Genomic DNA, 20,854 nt, shown 5'->3' on the forward strand with positions numbered 1-20,854 from the left:
GGAAGAGATCAGTGGAAGAAGATAAAGCAAGGGAGAGAGTATGAGGGAAGAAGCAACAACTTGCAATGTGTAATGACTTTAATGTAGAACAATTGTTTCAAGATTATTTGTGAAGTGGACAATAAACCAATGAACAAGACTAAAAGGGATAGCAATGTTTGCATTTTAAAGAATTATCAAGGAAGAAGAGCGAGTTGAGAAAGCAAACGTATTTAGGCAGGGAATTTCAAAGAAATCTGTCCCCACAGCACTGTACCAATAGTAGGGCAAAGCAGCTAAATACAGAAAAGGCCAGAGTGAAAGGAACAGAATAAGGTGAGAGTAGTAGAGCAAGATGCGGTCACAGGCCTAGGGTGAGGTGAAAAAAAGTGAGCTTAACACATGAATTAAAATTTCAGGTATTGATGTTTTGCAGCCTATATGAATAACATCAGCAAGGACTAGTTAGAGACATTTGGATACGGTTATGTTTATGGAGAGTGGAAGATAGCAGATCGGCCAGGATATCACTAGAATAAGATCGAGTCCAGAGGTGAGGAAGGTACGAATGAATGATTCAGTTGCAGATTGGGTAAGGCTGAACTGGAAGTGATTGATATTTCAGAGGGAAGTAGCTTTGTAATATAAAGTAGCTTTGTAATATAAAGGATTTGAAGTCAGAAACAAGCAGGGGACTGAGGACTCCTTGCATGCAGTGTTTTTTTTGTTCAGCCCGAGGCAGTAAGTGAAGGCAAGAAATAAGGAGACGGAAGGAAGGAAAATGAATTGAATCAACTATTGATCAGTATGGACTCCTCATGAAGTGTGATTTCTCATTCCGAATAGTTGCTGATACTTCCTACCTGGAATCATGCCTTTGAAAAATAACTTTCAGCTTGAGTGAGAAATGTTGGCATCCAAAACTAAATAATTTCTTACTTAAGATTGGAGAAAATTGAATGTCAATAACTCTGCAGATAGGGGATTGCAGTGACTGTCTTCTTTCATTTCTTACCCTGCAAGGTTTAAATTGAGGATCAAAGTGAACATTCCTTTTGAATATGTGTAATTCCTACACATGGAAAAAAAAGATAAAATAAATGATTTGCCTGTGTTTGGGCCCAATCAAAGTACATTAATGAACTTCATACTTTTTAATCTCAAAAGTATCTTTGGTCTTTTGATGGCTGTGCATGCTTATTTATTAGCTGTCATCTGAGAGGATCCGTGCTTTACGATATATGATACGATAAAACTTCATTCTTCCCCAGAGGGAAATTGGTCTGCCAATGGTCACAACACACAAGGTAAAATTTAATTACAGGTGAAAAAAAAGACAAGCTGCCGTGTGCACAGCACCTTAACCGGAACGAACGAACAAATGCAGGCCTATCCCCTGGACAGAGGATTCTAAAACTAGAGTGCCCGCCCTCCCCCACATGGGGGTCCCCCTTTGTTCTCCCACCGTCCCTCACGGCCGTCCCACCACACCGGGTCCTCCAGTGTTCTTCGCGGCGGTCCCCCCATGCCGGGTCCCCATTGTCTTCCCCTCCCCACCTCACGCTCATCGACCGCTGCCAGCGAGGCTCCTGTTGCCGCTGATGTTCCCGTTGCCGCCGCCTATGTCGAAGCTCATGCTGTTGCCGAGGCTCCCATCGCCGCCACTGCTGAGGCTCCTTCGGCCCAGACAGGCCTCAGCTTTTCCGCAGTCCCCGGGAGGCCTATGGGGCCAGTCGGGCCTACCAGGGCGCGGTTGTTCAGCTGGTAGATCGCTCCCCAGGCCACTCCTGCCGCGCGCATGGCTCCCCAGGAGAATTCCCAGAAGAATTATTTGATCGGCACAGTCCACATTGTAACCCTGGGAGGAACTCTTCAGCCACCAGGAGGAGAGGTTTGAGGAAGATCCGAACAATAATATTCCCCAGACGGACACTTGTCTTCTTTCTTGCCAATGGTCATGATTACTGCAACTTGCTCAAGTATGTGAAATGCCATTAGGAGGTAGCTGAGAAGTGGGAGATTATTGATATAGACATTGAATCTGTTTCATCAAATTACAAAGGACACCATTACATGATCCTGAGGTTGTAGTTTGTTTAGGAGACTTGATACAAGCTTGTTCAGCGAAATCCGGGAGATAGTATAACAAACAACGGTCCTGTTTCAGGGAAGCTCGCTATTGAAATGCAAGATTGTGGATGCTGAGAACTTGAAATAAGAACAGATAATGCTGGGGATACTCAGGAGGTCTGGCAGCATCTATGAAGAGAGTATCCACAGACAGCTTTTAGACTAATGATCAAGCCGTCTACCTTTGGGACACCAATAAACAAGGGCAGTGTATTCTACTGCTTCGCTGCATCCATCTTTAGAATTTAAGTGAAATAAAATGGGTGCAGCAAAACAATTAATGCTGGGAAGGGTGATCGATTTTGTGCTTCCTCCATAACTGGACAATGGGAATTGTTGATAAATTATGAAAATTTGTAATTGTTACACAGGCCATGTAGCCTAGAAAAAAGACAAGCAATGTTCTGGGAAAGGAAAAATTTAGAAGCATTGACCAGGACATATATAATCATTTCAGAGAGGACAGAAAGAGCAGTTAGAGAACTACCTATGGCACTAACTAATCTGAAGGTGTTGGGGGGGGGGGGGGGGTCAGTAGAGCATGTGACCTCTGTCTGTTCTGATCTTGAAATCTAGACATAGTAACATGCAAGTTGTTGTGTTTAATGACCATCACTGTCACTGTTTGAAGGAGGGTCTCGACCCGAAACGTCACCTATTTCTTCTCTCCGGAGATGCTGCCTGTTGTTACTCCAGCATTTTGTGTCTCTCACTGTCACCAATATGGGTCAATACTCCATTTTGGATTTGGGGATGTAAAGGTTAACTGGCATTACATAAAACCCAATAGCTTTGTTGAGTGATTAGATTCCTTCAGCAGAGATCTCACTCGACATCAGTAAACATCTTTGAACAAATTATGGAGGAATGCAACTTGTCTCTAATTAGTTAAACTTTTCCATACATCTCTTGACTTCTACTTTTCTATCTTCTATGTTCTTGTAAACAATGTCTCAAAAAGCTAGTAAATTTTATAGAAATTCTAACATTGACAGCAGTTTGAGAACTTTACAGAATGTCAGACTCAAAAGTCAACTTTAAATTTATTTAATCTAATTTCTCTCTGAAAAGGATTTTCAACAACAGTGACAAGCACTCTCCTTCTCTCCTCACTGGCTTGCAGAAACAATGTTTTCCACTTCTCCGTTTGTAACATTATTTTCCAGGCACCACAATTCTGCCGTTCATCGAGAGATTGTGACTGCTCAACTGCCACGTCCAGGGGTAATAGAATTCATATGTTTGCATATTTCCCAGCCCATAACATTAATGCACCTAACTCAAACAGAAAAGTCACAGGTTGTGTATCATCATCACAGAAAATTAATGAATTAAAATCACTGTGAAAATGTACCCGTTAAACAAGAAATGTACAATATCTACAAAAATTAACTTGAGATATAGACATCTATTTTGTTTCTAAAATGGATTCTTGTCCATCATAGCCATAAAACCGGAAGAACAATAAAAGTTAATTCTCAAATACACGGCAATATTTAATTCTTTGTTTTTTAAATCTGCAATTCTGCTATTAAGAATAGCTGAGATGCCATACAACCCTTCCAAGATGACTTACACAGATTAAAAGTACTCCTAAGATAGACACAAAAAGCAGGAGTAACTCAGTGGGTCAGGCAGAATCTCTGGAGAAATGGAATAGGTGACATTTCAGGTCGACACCTTTCTTCAGACGGTACTCCAATAAGCCAGTCCCATATAAGTACTCCTATAAGCCAGTCACCTAACAATATTGATGTAGTTTACTACGTATATCCATAACAAAATATCTCCAGCTCTCTCTGCAAGTAAGTTTGATTATTACATTTCTAATGGATACCTTGGAAATTTACAGCATATGAAAATGGTTCGAAGCCAGTACCAATGCATTTTTTAAACAGTCTGATAGCTGTGGGGGGATGAAGCTGCTCATAACTCTTGTAATTGTTTACAAGAGATGTTTGGAAATGTCTGAATTTTCAAGTTCCTGTATCTTCTCCCAGAGGATAGAAGGGAATGACCAGGGTGGTAGGCATCCTTGGCAATACTTCCAGCCTTTTGGATTGTAGGAAGTGACGAACCCGTTACTGGACTGTGTTCACCACTCTGCAGAATCAGGTAGTGAAGAGCAGAGCACTTACCATTCCAGAGAGGATAGAAGTAGCAGTTACAATATTGTCAGAATGCGTTCTATAGTGTATCTGTAAAGGTTCAAAAGAATCCTTGTGAACTTGCCAGCTGCAGTCAATGAATAGCATCCTGACACATATTGTGTAAAAATATTATATAAATTAAATCTGAAACTCATCAAGAACAAAATCTGCACATATTTTTAAAATATGGAAAAAACCTCCAAAATCTTGTCAATTTTTCGAGTAGTAATTGTCCAATCAAAGCCCGTTTGTCATCGAGTCGGACGCCAATTGACCAATCACGTGCTTTGTTTCAGGCTAGCTAGGCAGGGAGCCCACTGGGATCATGGTGGAGAGTATTTTGTCTATCTTCGGTTTAAACAGCATCTGCAGTTCCTTCCTACACACTAGCACAAAGGAAGATGGTTGTGGTGACTGGAGGTTATCTCAGCCACAGAACATTTCTGCAGGAGTTCCTCAGCTTTGTGTCCAGGGCTCAGCCATATTCAGCTGCTTCATCAATTACCTTTCTTCAGTCGTAAGCTTAGAAGGAGGGATGTGCGCTGATGATTGCACAATGTTCAGCACCATTTAGGGACTCCACAGATACTGAAGCCATTCTACGTCCAAATGCCGAAAGACCTGAACCATGTCTAACAATAGGCTGTTAGGCGACAAGTAAGATTCACCCGCACAAGTGCCAGGCTGTGACAATAACAAACGAGAAAATCCAACTATCATCTCCTGACATTCACTGGGATTTTCTTAACTGAATCCACAATATAGATATCTGGGGATTATCATTAACCAGAAACTGAACTAGATTAGCTATTTACACAAAGTGGCTAAAAGAGCAAGTTAGGGGCTAGTAATCTTGCAGCAAGCAAAACCTGTCCCCATCGACAAAGCTCAAGTCAGGAGCTTGATGGAATACTCTCCATTTGTCCAGATGAGCACATCTTCAACAATACTCAAGAGCCTCGATACCAAACAGGACACAGTGGTTCTCTTAATTGACACCCATTCACATTCATCCACTCACCCCACCCCTGACACAGAGTGGCAACAGTTTGCACCATCTACTCTACAGGATGCTCTGGAGCAAGTCATTGAAACTCTTGAGAAGGCACCTTTCAAATCCATAAGGACTAGGGCAGCCAAATCATGGGGACACCACCAGCTGGAAGTTGCCTTGCTAGCCAGGCACCATCCCCACTTGGAAACGTGTTGCTGTTCCTTCACTATTGATGAGTCAAAGTCCTGGAACTCACTCACTCACGAACAACACAAGGATTGCAGCGATTAAAGAAGGCAGCTCACCTGCACCTTCTCAAGAACATCAAGAGATGAGTATTCAATGCTGACACAGCCTGTGATGCTCACATCCCTTGAATGAATGTTTTAAATATAGAGTGCATTCACCGATACCAATTTAAGAACACAAATTCACAGATTAAGAAGTTCTCTGTCCAATTTAGTTTTCATTTCAACACAAACAGAATATCTGCAGTAAATCCTGGCAAAACCCTTCTGTGCGTGTTCAGAATTCTCTCTCTGAGCTCCCGGAAAGCCGCGGAGAAGCCGGGGCCGGAGCAGGCCAGAGTGGGGTCTCGCGGATCGACAGAGCTGACTTTTTCTAATTAGCTTAATTAATTAGGGTGCAACTTTTTGCACTGGCAAGTTATGAATTCCTTCTCAATGATTTTGTATCAAAATCTGTGCCAAATTTCAAGTAGATACCAGAGATGGGTCACGAAAGTTAAAATCTCGACACATTTTCGACGTTCGGCTATATGTCTATATGTACTGAAACGGAACAATGAAATTCTTACATGCTGCAGCCGAATAGGTCTACAAAAACACTGTACTTAAAAGATAGCATTTTGAACAAACAAAAAAAGTTCACCATATAACAAAACCCAATATGGTGCAAAGCAAAAACCCTTAGTTAGTGCAACTGGGGGAGTGTGCAAATATCTGGGCACATTTTAAGAACGAATGTAAAGGCTTTTACAAAGATGAACATGAGATTTATTAAGAAAATAACTGCAGATGCTGGTACAAATCGAAGGTATTTATTCACAAAATGCTGGAGTAACTCAGCAGGTCAGGCAGCATCTCAGGAGAGAAGGAATGGGCGATGTTTCGGGTCGAGACCCTTCTTCAGACTGGAGAAGGTCTGAAGAAGGGTCTCGACCCGAAACGTTGCCCATTCCTTCTCTCCTGATATGCTGCCTGACCTGCTGAGTTACTCCAGCATTTTGTGAATGAGATCTATTAAAGTTATTCCAGGAATGAGAGACTTTTACTTTTTTGAATCTTAGGGTTGTTCTTGGAAAAGAGAAAGCTACAAGAGGATCTGACAGAAGTATTAAAAATTACTGTGGATTCAGATAATCATTTCCCACCAGGAGGATCAGGCAAATTGTCAAATTGGCAACAGAGAAGAAAAAAAACTTTATGCAAGAAGGTATTGGGCATCTGAAATCAATTTCTGGAGCAAATTGGGGCAAGATTCAGCGGTAGTTTTCAACAGCTAGGTAATTTTCCCGAGAGGAAAGAATTCAAACTTCTAGGAGCAGAATTAGGCCATTCGGCCCATCAAGTCTAATCTACCATTCAATCATGGCTGATCTACCTTCCCCTCTCAACCCCATTCTCCTGCCTTCTCCCCATAAACCCTGACATCCTTACTAATCTAGAATATGTCAAGCTCGGCCTTAAAAATATCAATTGACTTAGAGCCTCCACAGCCGCTTGTGGCAATAATTTGCCACGTCTGCAGAGGGCGAGGGTGTCGAGCTCGTTGCATTGGTCTTGTAAATAGACAGTTTACTTTCGCCAAGCGGGTTCCTTCCGCGTTGTGTTCAAAGACGAATAAGATCTTTATTAAAGTCATTCCTGGAATGGGAGACCAAGTTAATTGGCAAAAATAAGGAGGAAGGAGGGGGGAGCTTTATGCAACAAGGCGTTGGGCGTCTGAAATCTATTTCTAGAGCCGGATTCAATGGTGGCTATCGAGAGTTGGGTTATTTTCCCCGAGAGGAAAATATAATTTGCCATGTAATAGAGAGAAGGCGGGGGAGACAGACTCGCTGCGGTGCTCTGATGAAGCAGCCCGTTTAGTTTCGGCTTGCTTGCACGTTGTTGTGGTTTCGCAGTCAAGCTCCTGCAAAACTTTCCCATTTATAGTCGTATCCAGTCAACAACAGTTGGAGGGGGGAAAAAAAAAACCTGAGGTAACCTGAGGTAAATTGAAGTCCTCCTCCGCCGCCCTCACGCCAGCCCGCCAAACTTGTGAAGTGGCTGCATGATTGTAGACGGGTGCAAGTCTGTCAGGGGAGCAGGGCGGCGCCGCTTGCTGCCGCTCGCGCTGTCTATTGGCGCGGGTGTGGTCCGGGCGGACCGTTTGCTTCCCCTCCCGCCTCGCCATTGGCGGTTGGTCCCTTCGGCGGCGCCCAATTTCAAATTTTGAACGGTGGGAGCGGCGGCTCGAGGCAACAGCAGCGGCGGCGGCGCGAGGAGAGTCGGAGCGACCCAGTGTGATCCTGGTCGACGCCAACACACTCACCACCAGCACCATGGACCCCTTCACCGAGGTAGGGCGAGCGAAGTTGCAAAACCTAATCGCTCCCATTGAATCTGGCTCCACCGCCGGCTCTAGAAATGCACCCTGACCACCCCCCCCCCCCCCCCCAAACACGTCTTACTGCTGCTGCATCGAGTCTCTTTTAATTGCAATTCATTTTGCGGCATGGACCCCCCCCCCCCCCCCCCCTTTCACCGAGGTAGGGCGAGCGAAATGGACGGCTGTGTCCCTCGCAAAACTTAAATCGCTCCCATTGAATCTGGCTCTAGAAATACACTAACCCCAGCACCTTGCTGAACAAAATGGGTTTTTTTAACTTCACTTTTGCGATATCGACCTCCCCTCACCGAGTTAGGGTGAGCGAAATGGAACATTGCGACCGTGCAAAACCTAATCGCTCCCATTGATTTCAATATCTTCCAGTAACCTTTGCATCCTCTGTCTGTGTGTGTGTCTGTCTGTGTGTGTGTCTGTGTGTCTCTCTGTCTGTGTGTCTCTCTGCCTGTGTGTGTGTGTCTCTGTGTGTGTGTCTGTCTGTGTGTGTGTGTCTGTCTGTGTGTGTGTCTCTGTGTGTGTGTCTGTCTGTCTGTGTGTCAAGTCAAGTCAATTTATTTGTATAGCACATTTAAAAACAAGCCACGTTGACCAAAGTGCTGCACATCTGACTAGGAAAAAAAAGAAACATACAGTGTGTGTGTGTGTCTGTCTCTGTGTGTGTGTCTGTTTCTCTCTGTGTGTGTGTCGGTCTCTGTGTGTGTCGGTCTCTGTGTGTGTCGGTCTCTGTGTGTGTCGGTCTCTGTGTGTGTCGGTCTCTGTGTGTGTCGGTCTCTGTGTGTGTCGGTCTCTGTGTGTGTCGCTCTCTGTCCCTCCCCACCCTAGTCGCTGTACTAGTCCCACTGTCTTCCTGGTGAGTTTCATTGACAGTATGACTTGTTATCACCTAACTGGTTATCACAGCTAACAATGGAGGTTTCCTCCCCAGCGATGCTGCCTGTCCTGCTGAATTCTGCTTGCATTTTGTGTCTATTACTCCCATTGAATCTGGCTCCACCGCCTGCTGTAGAAAAAGATTCGGACCCCAGCACCTTGCTGCATAAAGTTTTATTACAATTTCCCATTGTGATAGCAACCTCTTCACTGAGGTAGGGTAAGCCAAATGGACTTCTGTCATCACACTAGTTAGCTGAATGAGAGGGATGAAAAATGCACAAGTTCTCCCAAACCGTGACTGTAAAGCTTAATCGGTCCCATTGAATCTGGCTCCACTGCCAGCTCTAGAAATACATTCTGACCCCGGCACCTTTCTGCATAAAGTATTTTTTAAATTCCTAAATCGATTGGGGCACAGGGCTCTTGGATTACCATGAACGTTGGGGTGCTAGTTCGCTGGATAACAGGGATGGGAAATGTACAAGTTCTCCCAAATCGTGTCTGCGAAGGTTAATCGGTCCCATTGAATCTGACTTCACCGCCGACTCCAGAAATACATTTTGACCTCAGTGATTTGCTACATAAGGTCTTTTTTACTTATCCTTTTGTGAAGGAAACAAGGGCACGGCAACGGAAGTAACAGTGGGTCAGGCAGCATCTTTGGAGACCAATGGACACATCATCTATCCATGTTCTCCAGAGATACTGACCGACCTGCTGTGTTACTCCTGTACTTTGTCTTTATTTTTCTTTCTGCTGAGATTCTCGGCAGCAGTGGCACTGAACCTTCCTAATTTGGTTGGGGCACAGGGTACTCGGATTGGCTTGAACGCTGAGGTAGTAGTTAGCTGGATAAAAGGGATGGAACATGCGCAGGTTCTCCCATATCGTGAACAAACAGGCGTGGCACGTCGCCTATTCATGTCCTCCAGCGATGCAGATTCTCGGTACTTTGTCTTTCTCACGCCCCCATGAGCTAACAGCCCTTGTCATGCAGGACAAATGTCAAGTATTAGGATCCTTTAGTCCTGCAGAATGACGGACCCCTGTTATAAGAATTCGATCCCTTTAATCCTTAATAAGCCCCCGTCCTCATATTAGTAATTTCACTAAATAACACCCCATCCATCAGATCCCATTCTCCATTTAAAATAATCGGGGAATAGATTCCCCTAACGCTGCATAATGAAGTCCTTCGCCTAAATTCAGGGGCGAGGTTCCCCTATTCCTACATTTAGATCTTTCTCAAAACAGAGATCAAATGAGCATAATAAGGTGATTATTGGACAGACTTCGAGATCACTTGTTAATGCAGTAGTCTTTAGGGTCAATGATCTCTTATCTAGTGCAGGAGAGATTCAGTAAAATTTAATTCTGTGGATGCCAAAAGTGATGGGAAGCACAGTTGTCGCAGGTATCTGTGATGGTCTACAAAAACGGCAGGACATCTTCACTTGGGAATGTAGCATTGCTTCAGTTTCTGTAAATTGAAATGGCAGTCAAGTAGTTTTGAGTTTGTACCGAGAGGTAAACTTCATTTGTTTACTGTCTTTATTGATGGTGACAGACATGACAGTTTCTAGCACTTTCTGCACTCCATTTGAATTTTTAACATTTATTTTTGTGTTTCTTATATAAACTACTAAATTATTTTTTTATTGAACAAGTTGGATGAGTCATAAATATACAATGGAGAAACAAGGAACTGCATTTACTGCTTTATAAAAAATATACAGTGCTGGAGTAACAGCAGGTCAGGCAGCATCTCTGGAGACCAATGGATAAAGTCTGTTGTGTAAGAAGGAACTGCAGATGCTGGCTTAAACCGAAGATAGACACAAAGCTGGAGTAGCTCAGCGGGACAGGCAGCATCTCTGGAGAGAAGGAATGGGTGACATTTCAAGTCGAGAAGAAGGGTCTTGACCGGAAAAGTCACCCGTTCCTTCTCTCCAGAGATGTGGCCTGTCCTGCTGTGCTAATCCAGCTTTTTGTGTTTGTCTTTGGATAAAATATATCCATGTTCTTCAGAGATAAATACATTGTTTTCTTGAGCTGTGCTGGTCATAGAGATGATTTGATTTTACTTCGGTCTCATTTTGTGACACAGTAGGAGGCTTTTGGGTCCATGCTGCCCCCCAGGGGAGCAATCCAATTAGTACTCCTCTCCTGAATTCCCTGTACCCCACAATTTATCCTCGCACATGTGCAGCAACTCCCCTTATTATTTTTGTCATTAACCTACAGAAAATTTACAGTAACCAGTTAACTTGCTGCCACCTCTTTGTGATGCGTCGATAAACCCATGTGGTCACAGAGAGAAGGTACAAAGTGCAAAGACAGCTCCCAGAGTCAGGATCAAAGCTGGGGTATGAGGCAGCAGCATTGCGTCGCCTAAATCTAGTACTTCATTAGGGAATAAATGGTCAGTGTTTTTTTTCAATTGGAATTAATTGAATTTAGTAATTAAGGAGTGTTGGAGCACATATTTTAAAATTGATATTGTTATATATTTTATTCTTAATAGAGAGTATGTACTTGGTAAAGAGGGAAGTTGGTGGTGATACACATTTTTACTCAGTTCAAGAACATCTGGCAATATAATGACACAGCCTGAAATTGAGTCATGTTTCCTTACATGGGGAGAAGCACAATTGGTTGGATTTAATTTGAAATTTCCGTTATGTCTAGTGTTTGTTTTAAGATTAGTTCAAAAGGAAAGGAGGTGGTATGAGGGAATGCTTTCGAAGTATAATTGCATACACTATCTAACTGGCAAACTTACAGATGTACTTGTATTGCAGACATACAGTCGCTTATTCATTTGGTTGTCATATCGGCAATATCACAAAGTTTGGTTGGGAGTATGACATCCATAACAATTAAGAATAACAGAATCTCTATGTAGGCTTGGAAAAGATGCTAGAAATTTTCAGATTTTAGATTCTGACCGTTATTGCACAAATGACATGGAAAAGATATATCAAGTCTTTTATTGCTTTAAATTATAAGATTAAATTTACATTTAGTGTGTGGTTAAATTTTAGTACATTTGTATTTGCATTTATGTTGATGCTTTAAAAAAAATGTTGGTTTCCCTCCTGTTGCAATCTTTATCTACAGTTGTAAGGCTATAGTCCAGTAGAGTGTATGGCTGAGGTTTAACAGTAAGGAAGGAACTAAAGTCAGATTGTCATCTTGGATAATGCAGACTTCAAAGTCATTGTTAGGGAAACTATAAGGTCCATAACTGGAGAATGGAATTGTCACAGATGGGTTAAATCTGTTAAATTATTGTCTATTAAAATAGCTGCTTTTCTTCAAACAGGTGCTAACTATCTCCGCAATAATAGTTAACTGTGAAGCATAATAGATCGTCTGATCAAATTGAAATATTGCAAGGTGACATTTACAGTTTTCTGTTTTTTAGGAAATAGACTGACCAGAGAGGATGAATGATAGAATAGTATCTTTAAAAAATGTAATTTTAACTTAAGAAATTTGTTTTATTAGTGATTTTAGGCAATTCTTTTAAGATTCCAAATTTTCCATCTTAAGCCATTTTTTACTATTCTTGTATCATGTATAGAATAATGGGAAACACAATCAACAGTTAATATTAAAATTGAGGAAGCTTAGTGTGAATTGCACATGATTGTTGTAATAAAATGAACTGCAGATACTAGTTTATTCCAAATATAGACACAAAATGATGGATCAGGCAGCATCTCTGGAGAAAATGGATAGGTTTCATTTCATTTCTGGTTGGATGTCTGAAGATGTGATTCGTCACCTATCCATTTTCTCCAGAGATGCTGCCTGATCTACTGAGTTACTCCAGCATTTTCTGTTTACCCATGATTATTGATTTGCTGTCACTTTCTACAAGTATTGTGTCAGTACCATTGCCATCAGGAAAATGATTATTAACATTTTTAACCTGTTAATTTTTTACCCCAGTATAATTAAACTACTTGTGCCTCTTTACCATAGCTCAAGATGCTTTCTACATACATAAACTAATCTAGAAAATAAATCTGTCAAATATAATTTGGGTCTTTGTATATACTGTAACAACTTTCCACCATCAAAATCCTCAAAATAATAATTACATGCAAACAAATAATATACTAGAATTAATAAAATACAGATTCTAACAATGACATTTGGGTAAAATTGTATTTTACTTGATACTTTTTGTTCAGATTGAGACCTGACTCTGATTATAATGGAGTTTGAAAGGTGACAGTGTTCCCCCCACCACCACCCCTCCCCGATTCTGTTCCGCCCTCTGATATTCCAAACTTTTGACTGCATCTCTTTTTCGTATCAGTTTTGCTATTCAGGAGTAGGGAGCTGATATAATTATCTTTAACCAAGTTGGATTTTAAGAAGCACTTGTTGGGAGTTTTTGAAAGTAATATTGTGATCAATATGGCTCTTCGCTTCTATCAATCAAAATGATTGTAGGTACTTCACAGAAAATGAGCATTTGGTATGTGATAAAGATATAGAAAATGACATTTCTTAACGATACTATTCTATCATTCATCCTCTCTAAAGATAGTGTTAACAAGTGCCTGCTGGTCACAGTCCTAAAAATCAGAAAACTAGATGTTGGAAATTGCAATTGAAGCAGAAAATTCTGGAAACGCCAAGCATGTCAAGCAGCATTTCTGGAAAGAGAAACCAATAACATTTGTGAGTTCGGTGCACTTCATTGGAACTAGGAAAGGAAAAAAAATCATTTAAGGTTGCAGAGAAGGTGTGGGAGGGTTAAGTAGAACAAAGGGAATATCTCTGATAGGATGAGGCCACATTGGCATGGTTATATCCATCCTGGTCATTATTAATTAGTTTTGTTTGCTCAGAATTCAGTAACGTTTAAAACTGAGTAATACTGTTTGCAAAGTACACTTCACTGAGCGGTACAATTGTGCAGGGTATATTTCCTCTTTCCTTTTTGTGTTCCAACTCCTTTTCATTTGAAAAGTAATATATAATTTGATTTGAGGCGTTTTCCCTTTCTTGACGATGCTTTGAATGAAATGATTGTGATTGGTGCCTAACTGTGTAGCTTGGGTCTTTGAGGGAATGGAAAATGTTGCTGTAGCCAAAAAGATTTAAATTTTGTGCACCACCCAATGCCTTTAAAATTGTGGATCAGCATGCTGTTTGCTCCAATGGAATTTGAATTTTTAGTCACATGCTGAACTGTACATTCTTGAATGAGATCCAGCTGTTTCAACAAAAAATATTCTGGTGTAGTGCTAACAGACCAGGTATGTGTTTCGACAAAGTGAAATGCTGTGAATGTAACTGATTATGAGCAATCCATTGGAAAATTGCATTTGCCAAATTGTAACAATATTAATTGCTTGAAATTTAAATTTCTTTTAGTTGTCAGATTGGGTTTTAGAGAAATACTCGTGTCTATTTGGGGTATTTCACTCCGTCATAAACATTAGATTTATTAATAGCCACCCTTAAAAGAATTAAAATGAAACTTCTTTACATAGAGAGTGATTGTGAACAGAGGCACTAGATAAATTCAAATGTGGCACAATGGTAGATTGATGCATTTGAGCATAAACACTGATGTATACAGTTCTAAAAACCACAGAGCCATTTACCACCGAAAAAGGCCATCAGTCCAAAATATTTATGCTGAACAATACCTGGTTTTGCTGATCCCATTTCCCAGCAATGCCCAGAGCTTTCCTTGCTTAAGTATTGACAAGTACTCATCTAAATGTTACTTAAATGTACTTGCCTGCTCAACTACCCTCCAACTGAATTTCTTTTTCTGAAATCCCTTCCAAAACTCAAATCCTTATCATAAAACTTAGTCATCTCGTCATGTGTGTATTTCATCAGCCATAGGGATTTATTCACCTGTAAATCGACTAATATACTTGAATCTCCTTTTCATGACAATTTAGACAATAGGTGCAGGAGTAGGCCATTCGGCCCTTTGAGACAGCACCGCCATTCACCGTTCCTGCCTTCTCCCCAAATCCCCTGACTCCGCTATCATTAAGAACTCTCTTGAAAGCATCCAGAGAATTGGCCTCCACTGCCTTCTGAGGCAGAGAATTCCACAGCTTCACAGCTCTGAGTGAAAAAGTTCTTCCTCATCTCTGTTCTAAATGGCCTACCCCTTATTCTTAAACTGTGGCCCCTGATTCGGGACTCCCCCAACATCGGGAACATGTTTCCTGCCTCTAGCGTGTCCAATCCCTTAATAATCTTATGTTTCAATAAGATCCCCTCTCATCCGTCTAAATTCCAGAGTATACAAGCCCAGTCGCTCCAGCAACATACGAAAGTCCTGCCATTCCTGGAATTAACCTCGTGAACCTACGCTGCACCCCCTCAATAGTAAGAATGTCCTTCCTCAAATTTGGAGACCAAAACTGCACACAGTACTCCAGGTGCGGTCTCACTAGGGCCCTGTACAACTGCAGAAGGACCTCTTTGCTCCTATACTTACCTATACTGCTGTACCTGCATGCTTCCTTTCAGTGACTGATGCACTAGGCCACCCAGATCTTGTTATACTTCCCCTTTTTCTAACGACACCATTCAGATAATCTGCCTTCCTGTTCTTACCACCAAAGTGGATAACCTCACATTTATCCTCATTAAACTGTATCTGCCATGCATCTGCCCACTCACACAACCTGTCCAAGTCACCCTGCAACCTGATAGCATCTTCCTCACAGTTCACACTGCCACCCAGCTTTGTGTCATCTGCAAATTTGCTAATGTTACTTTTAATCCCTTCATCCAAGTCATTAATGTATATTGTAAATAGCTGCAGTCCCAGCACCGAGCCTTGCGGTACCCCACTAGTCACTGCCTGCCATTTTGAAAGGAACCCATCTATCCCCACTCTTTGCTTTCTGTCTGTCAACCAATTTTCCATCCATGTCAGTACCAATACCATGTGCTCTAATTTTGCCCACTAATCTCCTATGTGGGACCTTGTCGAAGGATTTCTGAAAGTCAAAGTACACTACATCCACTGGCTCTCCCCTGTCCATTTTCCTAGTTACATCCTCAAAAAAATTGTTATAGAATTTCACTGTCCCCCTCATGAATGTGCCAGGTATGAGTCCCTTTCTTTAGCGCATAGAAATCAGATGCATTCATTTAAGATTTTAACCATTTCCTCTGGCTTCATGCACAGACTACTGCTGTGTTCCTAATATGCCCTCCTCTTTGAGCCTCAAGATGAGGCTTTCCACTCCCGGACATCCGAGATGTCTTCCTTCAGTAAACATGGCTCCCCACCTGTTGTTCTGTATGGATTAGTCTCCTCTGTGTCCTGCATGTGTGCTTGCTCCTCTTTCCCCCTCCCCCCTCTCACATCTTTCTCCAACATTTTTGTAACCTTCAATATGATCTTGCCGCATCGCATCTTACCATCCCCAGTTCTTTCAGCTTTCCGGAGAGACCACTCTCTCTGCAACTCATTTGTTCACTCATTCCTTTCCACCCAAACTGCCCTCACCCCAGGTACTTTCCTCTTCAACTGCAGAAGGTTTAATGCCTGTCCCTACACTGACGTCCAGGGACTGCAGCAGCCTGTCCAGGTGAGACAGGTTCACATGCACCTCCTCAACATTTGTCTATGCATTCGTTCTCACAATGTGGCCTCCTCTAAATTGGTGTTGCCAAGTGTAGACTAGGCAAAAACTGATTTGCCGAACACTTTCTCAACAAGACCAACTGGATCTCCTTTTCCCATACCAATACAGTCCTTTCTGTCCTGGTCCTCTTCTATTGCCAGAGTGAGAATACACTCAATTGGAGGAACAGCACCTCATATTCCACATATGCCCAGGGAAAGAAACCGACTTAAAAACAGTTTCTTTCCCTGGGCCATAAGAACTGTGAATGGAAATACTTAACTTGATGTGACTCTCACTTTCGTTGCACTTTTTAAAATATATTCAGCATCTTAGGTGCAAAGCTCATTTATTATTTATTAGTCTTTATTGTTTTTTATTGATATTGGTACTTGTTGTGTTGGTTCCTATGTTTGTGCGATTGTCTTTGAAAGATTTGCACTGTCGCACTGTTTCAGATGTAGCACTTCTAATTTCGTTGTACTGTTCGTACAATGACAATAAAGGCATATTATTATTATTATATTATTACATTGTTAGCTTGCATCCCAATGGTATGACCATGAAAGAAGTGAGAATGACCGGGTGCAATGGGTCTAGCCATTATGCTGGCTGGCTTCCCAAGGCAGCATGAGGAGTTGATGGAGGGGAGAGTCTGACCTGTGTGATGGACTGGGCTGCATCCACAACACTGCAATTTCATGCAGTCTTGACCAGAGCGGTTCCCAAACTAAGCTGTGATGCAATCTGACACTGACAAATAAGCAAGAATGTTTTCTTCACTTCCTCTTCCCTCCTAAGGGAGAACTAAGTTTTGTAGAGCTGAAATAGGGTCTCGACCCAAAACGTCACCCATTCCTTCTCTCCAGAGATGCTGCCTGTCCCGCTGAGTTACTCCAGCTTTTTGTGATCTATTGTAGATCATTGGATGTGTTTCAACTAGGATGCTATTCATCATTTTCATTGACACTGCTTTTTGTTAGATCACAAGTTTAAAATGTGGTCCTATAGTTTTCTTGCCTTTCTCTAGATAGCTATAAATCTAGTGAAGAGCCCACCCTGCAATATTAATTGAGTTATTGGAAGCATTTATGATGATGAAAAACTATTGTAGGAACACACTTTTTTAAACCTTAGATTATGCACTTTGCACTATGTAACTTTAGTATAACAGTGAAATTGCAAAATGTACCAATTCTAGTCAAGCTAAGAGGAAATATGGCCTGATTCCTCATAGTGGTTCTACATGTGATTCCTGATGTATGAGGACTATTTCTGTGATCTGCTTGTCTGTTTAAAACAAAATAAAAGCTTATTGTTTTAATTGAATGAAGTAATGTGCTTTGCTTATTGTTTTATTTGGATGAAGTAATGCAATTTGTTTAATGATTGTATAATGTAATCTGATTTTATGAGGCTGTGGACAATACACTGAATTGTTACCTATTCTAGAAACTACTTGAACGAACTCGTGCTCGGCGAGAGAATCTGCAGAAGAAAATGGCTGAGAGGCCAACAAAAACTGTTGGAAAAAGATCCAGGGAACCTTTGTCTGAAGCTAGCAACCAGCCATTGGAAGTCACTGAGGAAGGTAGGAGCTTCCTTCAATTGTATTTGATTTTGAGGAAAGAAGTACTGCAGGCTTTATATAAATTGTAACAGTCTTCCTTCTGTTCTGAAGAAGTAATAGTAGTTTCACTTGATGTACTCAATGTCCTGTTTAAAGGGAATTTGCATTTTATTTACTGGTATAACCTTAAAACCTCAATCACGAAATATGAAGGTGCTCAGTTATGTTACAACTACTTACAATTGACTGAAATTATTTTAATGGTTTAGCTTCATCTGGTTTATTATTTGCTGACTCATTCATAGTACTAAATTTATGTGATGTGCCCTCAGAATGAAATTCAGATTAAGCATGGGTTCAAGATGTCCAAGGAAGCGGTGTAGAATAGGATTAAAGCAAATGGGTTAAAGGACCAGCTATTTTGATTGAATTTTCACTTATTTTTACGATCATAAACAGTCCAATGCAGAAGATATTGCTAGAATCGTGCAAAGTGTTTGAAGATTTTAAATGGTAATCACTTACCATGACCCCCTCCCCACAACCCCCAAAATGAATTTTACGTTTTTGTGATCTTTTTCATTGGTCCAAGATTTGTTTCAATGGGATAAAGATCTGGGCAGAACATGGTTTGGTATTGATTGTCCACTGATTAGGGCAGATTTTTCAAATGTGCTTTTTTTAGGGGGAATTTTTTAAATAGCCGTGATATCACAAAATATATCAATTTAATGAGGAAAATACCTTTACACGTGCACAATAATTGGGAATGGCTCAATGAAGGCATGACATTTTCACTGATTTTTAATTTAGTCAGTTGGATATGGGGGACTGGAGGCATATTTAAAATATTTTATTTATTTTGACCTTTTGTCAGATGTACTGTTCACTACAGTACGAGGTCACTACACAAGTATGTCAATGGGCACATTAAAGAAAGGAAACATATTATCCACTTTCCAGTACACTAAACTAATTTGTTTGCTGTTGTATTTTACGTAAACAAATTGATTGTCAGTTGTCAACATAAAGATTATCAGCACAATAATAATTTACTTTAAAAAGCAGCAAATCTGGATTTGGAATGGAGAGGGACATTCTATGAAACAGCCTTCACCTTTTTGAGGCATTACCATTGTAATGATCTGCGATAAGCCTTATAGTATGTAATTTAATAAATAGTTTTTTCAAAGTCTAAATTGCACATAAAAGAACAGTCAAGTCTGAAATTGTGTGGTTCAAGGTTAAATTCATGGGTGGCAGGTGGAGAAAAACTGTGACTTCCTGCTGGAATCAAGAGAATGGGTGAAAAACTGGATTGGGAATTGTGTTTGGCTAATGCTGTTTCAGACGTGATTAGTGACATGAAATCAGAAACTCAATACATCTGGATCTTTAATCTCCTAAGTGAGTTTCTGGGTTAAACAAAGTATCCTATTGTATCCCTACGCAGCTGTAGTTGGAACTGTTGGCATTGAGCTCAGAGCCAACTGACTGGAATATTTGTCATTTATTTAACAATATAAACCAGAACATACTGTGGTGGCATATTGGTGAAAAGTGCCTTTACTCCTGATACCTAGCCAGTTGTTGTAGGGTCAACACAATTCACTCATGTAATGCTGGGAATGACAAAATGCAAATATGAAGAGTGTAAATCTTTCTCCATTAGATCAACAGATTCTGGGGAAATAAGGTGGAAGTATTTAAAACAAAGAAAGAAAAAGATGATAGAACTTGAGCTTTTGAGTAGTTTAGTTTTCATTCTCTGGAGGATCTGCCTGTAATTGACATAGCCGTTATTTATTACAAAGCCAGCTTTTACTGATTTTCCTAAATAGTGGCCAAGAGCAAAAAGTTAGAGGTGAGGATTTCATTTCTGGTTCTTTATTGAGGCAGAAATGTGTAATATTCCTGATTTAAATTGCATTGTAGCACAAAATAAAAATATTGAAGGGAAATGGAAACAGGATAGTTTACTTTGGTTAGAACATTTTGCAAACTTGAAGTAAGTGATTACATAGGCAAGTTTTTGTGAGCCAATATGTAAAATATGTTATTACTTCTTAAAGGCAACCTCATCCTTTGTGGAGAACATGTCAAAATATTTTTTGGTGTGGGTGATTTTAACATATAACAAACTTTGAAGCAGGAACAGGCCTGGGCTGAATATAATACAAAATTAAACTAATCCTTTTTGCCTGCATATGTAAGTCAAGCTATTGCCACTATTTACTGCTATTACATTGAGATGCATAATTATTTTTGCAAAATAAAATAAAAATTGTGTTCAAGGTGGTCCTGCAATATATGAATGATACAATTAACAATAATTGTTACTTTCCCCTTAAGAATGGATTATTGATTGGAAGCTTTTAAAAAGACTTGGAGAAATGGAAGATGTATGCAATTGAAAACGTTAGCCTCTGACAATTGTTAAAAGTAATTAGAATACAAAGACATTCTAATTGTAATTTATACTTGCATTTTATGTTGTACTTGGGTATAATTTTGCCGACGTACTAAACAAAATTATTTTTGTATTTAGCAAAAATATCAACCAAGCCATCTCCATCCAAAAAACGTTGTTCAGATAAAATGGAAACACCAATCGACGAGGTAGAAAACAAAGTTGCACAATCTCCACCTGTGATCGATTCCGTTGCACGATCTCCACCTGCGATCAATTGTGTTGAACAATCTACATCTTTGATTACTTCTGTTGCACAACCTTCAACTCAACCCAGACGATTAATTAGGGAACAGGAAGATCAGAAGGTGATCCAAGATCCAACCCCACCTGCATCCCTGAAGAATCGGATGCACAGGCTGGCACAACAGTTACACCAATGGGACAGTGAAGGTATTGTCTAATTGTGTTGGAATATGATGCTCA

General features: G+C 40.7%; 1 protein-coding gene across 2 annotated transcripts in view; it reads left to right on the forward strand.

Moving 5' to 3' along the window:
• The first annotated feature begins 7,738 nt into the window (after nucleotides 1-7,738).
• Nucleotides 7,739-20,854, forward strand: part of anln (anillin, actin binding protein) — a 61,806-nt gene continuing 48,690 nt past the window's right edge. For both annotated transcript variants that reach the window (XM_078427192.1, XM_078427201.1), the window contains exons 1-3: nucleotides 7,739-7,837; nucleotides 17,841-17,979; nucleotides 20,507-20,821. In XM_078427192.1, the coding sequence (XP_078283318.1) occupies nucleotides 7,820-7,837; nucleotides 17,841-17,979; nucleotides 20,507-20,821 (472 nt within the window). In that variant the 5' untranslated portion in view covers nucleotides 7,739-7,819. The remainder of the gene's footprint in view (nucleotides 7,838-17,840; nucleotides 17,980-20,506; nucleotides 20,822-20,854) is intronic.

The sequence above is a fragment of the Rhinoraja longicauda genome, chromosome 2 (genome assembly GCF_053455715.1).
Source record: "Rhinoraja longicauda isolate Sanriku21f chromosome 2, sRhiLon1.1, whole genome shotgun sequence".
NCBI classification, from domain to species: domain Eukaryota; kingdom Metazoa; phylum Chordata; class Chondrichthyes; order Rajiformes; family Arhynchobatidae; genus Rhinoraja; species Rhinoraja longicauda.